Genomic DNA, 5,527 nt, shown 5'->3' with positions numbered 1-5,527 from the left:
GACATGTTCCTTATAAAACAGCCTTGACAAATCTATTTGAATCTATGTATTACATACAGTAGAAATAATAGAAAATACTTTGTTACAAGAGAAAAGGGTTCAGTTATTATGAGCTAAAGGTCATTATTTTTGTTTGAATTATTGCTTTTAATAAAGAACAAACTATTAATATCACTAAAATAAAATTATAAATTTTATTACAAAGATTTTAATTTTATTAATTTTGTTTGAATTCCGTTAGAACTTAAGATAATTGATATTATATATAAAGTATAGTAATTATTATATGTTTATTAAAGAAAAAATTACCATCATTGCACAATAAACTTTTGAATGAACTTATGTTTTTCTCTTTCCAAGTTTAAAATAAAACGTACTTAATTACTTTAACCATTAACAAAGTTCAAACAAAATTAATAAAGTTAAAGTTGTGAATTAAGATTAATTAAATTTTCATTTTACTGAAAGAATTAAAAATTTTGTCTTAAGATTATAACTTTTTTGTTATTATACTAAAAAAAATATATTAAGATTATAACCTTTTTGTAATTATACTAAAAGCAAAAAATATTAATATTTATTGTACGGAATCAACTATTAACATTATCTTCAATAAAAACATACATGAAGAAGAACAAAATTTCTCACATTTTAAAGTTAAATTGATTATAAATTAAAATATATAATTAAAGGACTTCAACGAATATATGTTTTTTAGTAAGGCAACATTATGCAAAGTACAATAGTAAAGGAAAACGATATTAGTTATTTTTTTGTTATATACAGTGGTTTATGAACCAAGATATATATAGGCGGGACGAAAATGGATAGCTTTTTTGCCTAGGTTCAAGAAATGTGAGAGATGCTGATGGTCCCTCATGAAGGAACAATATGATATGAGAAAAGCAAGAAGAAACATCTTGATCCAAGAATATGAGATGTTTCGAATGAAGAAAGGAGAAACTATTTTTGATGTCTAAAAATGTTTCACTTACATAGTTTTCATCCCTAGAACCTGAACGAACCTAGCCTGGCTAGTTCAGCAAATCAGGCAAGCCCATGAAGCCTGACAAGCTCGACAAGCTAGCCTGAAGAATCGAGCAAGCTCGGCAGCCCGACAACACCGCTTCATTAAATAAATTTGACCACATGCCACAATACTTCATATTAACATAGCCCAACATGTCGGTCAATGTTTGATACAACCTGACCAAGGTATGATATAGGTCAACTAAGGTGTAAAACAGGTAAGCAAAAGTCTGATATAGCTCGACCAAGATCTTGTGTAGCTCGACCAAGATTTAAAACAGTCCAGACAGACCATTTCATCCTGAAATTAGTCTGGGAATCCATCATCAAGTCATTTTCATGTAAAAAAGACTTGTTTCCTTGTCATATAACCCCGTACTGGATACAATCATAACAAGATGTACATTTTTCTATAACTGTACAGAAAGTGTGCTTGAAGTAACCATATAATGGATAACACATAACCAATTACTGTACACAATTTTTTACGTGTTATTAATATTGTTGGCTATTTTAGTAACAGTGACAAAGTGCTTTTTCTCATAAAAGTTATGCATTGTTTATGTATTTTGTTAAATCTATTGAATAGGTCAGAAAATTCTACAACTTTTTGTATATGTATATTAATTGTGTCTCAAGTAAACACTTATTTCAAACTTGATAACAAATTACTGTCATTTGGTACATGTAGTGTAAAAAGGTCATTGTCATTTGAAATTGATGATAATGATCTTGATAGTTTTCTTTGTTGCTATAACTTGAATACCATTATGATTTCAGGATCTGTTGTCATGAGATACAAGTAGTTACGTTAAATCAAGGAATAAATGAAAATGTTACTACACAACAATTCATGAATGACATAGCTAAAGCAAGTTATGATCGTGATTTCACATCCAATGCTTGGTACCCCAACTGATGATCTAGTACATCCTTAAGAAATTCATTCCAATAGTTGACAACACCGATAAGGCTGAAGGCAATGGATCGAAAGAACATTGATTATTATGAGATTAAGAACTTTGAGTATTTTTGTGTTGTTGATTTAAGGTTTATAATATTGTAAGTGTGAAATTTAGTCTATGGTTAGATCAATGTGTTTTGTACTGATTCAATTTATGTAGATTGTCTAGCTTACTAAATAGCACAATGCTAATAAGATCTGAGTTCTTAGGAAAGTAAAATACTTCAAATGTCAACAAAAGATATACAACTAATAAAAATTCTCAACTATTTTTTTTTTCTTTGAAATCTATTTTCACTCAACTTTTCTTTTATACTCGTAAGTGTTATGTCGTCCTCCCTAAATAAATACGATTATTAACAATCCCTCTACATCATTTTCCAAATCAATATTTTCACCAACATTACGTAAACCTAAGAAAAAACATACATCTTAAATTGTGAAAGGGATTAAGTTTTCCTTAATCCTAAAAGATTTTTAACCAACATCCCACTTACTAATTAGTTTTAATAGTATATGACTAGAAATTACAAGACAGTCTACCATATTCACTATCTATTTAAAAGGTATGGCCTTCAAGCGCTCCATTAAACTCAACTATTTGTTGTGTTAATACTTTGTGCATAACTCTAGCTCTTGCTTCCAAATGTAAATCAAAGATAGGTTCATATATTGAATACAACAATAAAAGTATTCAATATCAAATTTAAATAGTTAGATCATACTTGTTATTTCACTTTCTTGTTCATCCATTGTAATACCTTGCACAATTTTAAAAAACCAAACATGTTATGGAAGTTTATGGTAAGTGTGTGGTGTGATTTTCTTAAAGAGGAGTAACTCTAGCTTAGGTGACCCATCATTGGAAGGAAGCTAGAGGATAATAAGAGAGAAGCAAAGAAGAATGACTCTCGATTATAGGCTAGAAACAATTTCATAACAATATATAGTCCTATTAGGAAATTAACAAGACATGTATTACATAAATAAATAAATTTAGATGAAAATTCTGCAATCAAATATTCTATTAACAACTAACTTTTTTTTATCAATAACTAAAAACTTTGAAGATGCCAACAGTTGAAGTGGTTTAGACATACTTTTCATAAGTTATAGAAATTGGCCATTTCGTTATACCAACTGTTGAGTAGTATGGATTCCTCAAATTCAATTTTCAACAAATTTTCATTTGAATTTCTAAAGTAATTAGGTCAAAGTAACATTATCTTTCCCGTATAGCCAATAAAATCTTCCCCAAATTCCATATTTTCTAGTGGGTTATCATGTTCAGGGATTAGGCTTACTTCTAACAATATATTAGGATAACTGTCCCCTATAATAAACTTAGAACAACCAAAGAATTTTACATCAAAAACTCTATAATACAAACTTAAATTCATAAACAACATTACACTTGTGGAATGAATATAGACCTCAATAATAATCATCTAACGATATTAAGCTTCAAAAATTTTAAACAATTACTCCATATAAACATGAACATTGGTTTTCAAATAAATGAAAGGCTTCAAATGAAAAAAAAAAAATAAACAAATGCAAAGGATTCACCATAAATTATAATCATTCACCCATTGAAATCAATCCCTAAAATTTCTTCTAATTTAGTATAAATAACAGAAAACACAAAGCCTTCACAAAAGTCTTTTAGGTTATGGAATCAAAACCCAAGAAAAGTTTAATGTTGATTAAAGATATAATTTTTGAACGACACTTTTGTTAGGAGTTTAAGTCAAAGATGTTTTGGAAGTTTTATCAGTTAAAATTGTTTGTACTGTTTCATTAATTTTCCTTTTCCTGTGTTGTGTGAAGTAAGCTATATAAATACGGTTGTTATTCTTTCTGTATAGAGTGTTGAATACCAGAACACTTTTTCTGTATGTTTGTGTGTGCACCTTGTTCTTTTTACAAATTTTAAGCCATTAAGGAAAGCCACATACAAACTTCGTTTATCATCGTAACACAGTTCTAAGGGACAACACGTACCCATTTCATTGGTCTTCATAGTTCTCAGGGAACTAACTCGAATGAAGATTTGAAATGAATTTTCAAAGAATCCAGAAGACAACACAATATCTCAGCCAAATGTTATAAGTTAATTAAATATATTAATCGATTTGTAAGATTAAATTAAACTTAAATTTATTTCTTAACAAAGTAATAAATCTTCATATATCAATATATTAAGAGGTACAAGAACAAATTCAATAAGTAGAAACAAGGTTTATTGAAGGGAAGTGAAGTTCGACATAATTAACCATCCATTTAGCTTCATTAGTTCTTTGAATTCAAAATACTCTTGATAGAATCAGCAGCTCCTTGTGCCTTTTCCTGCATTTGTTGCCCAGCCTATACACACAACAAAATACACTTACTTTTATCATGCATCTTAAATTCTATTTCAACAACCTAGCAAAACTCTTTACACTCATATATCAATATGAATATTATTCTAAATATGGATTAAACATGAATGTTACAACATGATTTGATTGGGTAAAATTTTAGAAACAAAACGTGGAAGAACCTGTTGCATGGAGTCTTGAGCAGAATGAGCAACATTGCTAGCCTTGTCCATCATGTTGCTAGCCTTTTCCTGCAATACAATACAAAACCTTGTCAATGAATTCCGAATATTAACCATGCAAGAAAGAGAAGAGGTTGAAGGTAGACCTGAGCTTGACCCTTGGCTTGCCCAGCATTGTAGCTCGCGTTTTGGGAGTCCATCTTTTGTTTTAAATTGTGAATGAAAAATCAAGTGTTGTAAATTTTTCTGATGTATATTTTCCCACTCTTTGTTCTAGTTTATATAGTTTCTCCATGCATTGCATCTTTCAACAAGTGTTTGTTTGTTCTTCTCAAATTTTCTTGTGGAAATTGTGATTCGCATTTTTCTCCCAAAGGGTTTCCAAGGTACATGTCTTATGATCAATAGACATACATGTGTGTGGAGGAGACTCATTCTTTTATCATTAGAATCTCCCATACCTTAGTTTCGACAAGCTTTAATTTATATGCTAATAATAGGAAAATTTTAACTTGAATACAATATTTTATATAAATAAGGAAAAATAATATATATTTTCAATTAAACTATCGAAGATAGGTATAATTAGTGGTCGACCTTATGCTTGGTGCTCTTGGTCTTGTTTATATATATATATATATATATATATATATATATATATATATATATATATATATATATATATATATATATATCCAAAACAACAGTAACCTCGTCAAGGAACATTTATAATTCATCACCTAAAGTTATAAAACTAGTTTAATCTTTTTATGCACTTGACTATTATAACACGCACAAAGCGTGACAGCAGGGTGAGGAAAGAAGCGGTAGTGGTTACACAAAATAACCACGTGTCAAGCAGAGAGGATGACAGCATATTGAGGAGAGGAACATGTGTTAAGAGAAAGAATACAAAATGGGAGGATTTCATTGGGGATTGATTACGCTTGTGGTATGGACACCTCCTCTCTGCATCTACCTATTTCTCT

The 5,527-nt window shown here is 29.4% G+C and overlaps 1 protein-coding gene across 1 annotated transcript; it reads right to left on the bottom strand.

Moving 5' to 3' along the window:
* Positions 1–4,285: 4,285 nt before the first annotated feature.
* Positions 4,286–4,772, bottom strand: LOC106757694 (stress-induced protein KIN2-like). The gene is made up of 3 exons (XM_014640450.2): positions 4,685–4,772; positions 4,539–4,607; positions 4,286–4,360 (listed from the first exon to the last, which is right to left on the bottom strand). The coding sequence occupies exons 1-3, from the start codon at positions 4,736–4,738 to the stop codon at positions 4,286–4,288; spliced, it is 198 nt and encodes a 65-aa protein (XP_014495936.1). The 5' UTR covers positions 4,739–4,772.
* Between the last annotated feature and the right edge of the window lie 755 nt (positions 4,773–5,527).

The sequence above is a fragment of the Vigna radiata genome, chromosome 1 (genome assembly GCF_000741045.1).
Source record: "Vigna radiata var. radiata cultivar VC1973A chromosome 1, Vradiata_ver6, whole genome shotgun sequence".
NCBI classification, from domain to species: Eukaryota; Viridiplantae; Streptophyta; class Magnoliopsida; order Fabales; family Fabaceae; genus Vigna; species Vigna radiata.
This window is presented reverse-complemented; position numbering and strand designations above follow the sequence as displayed.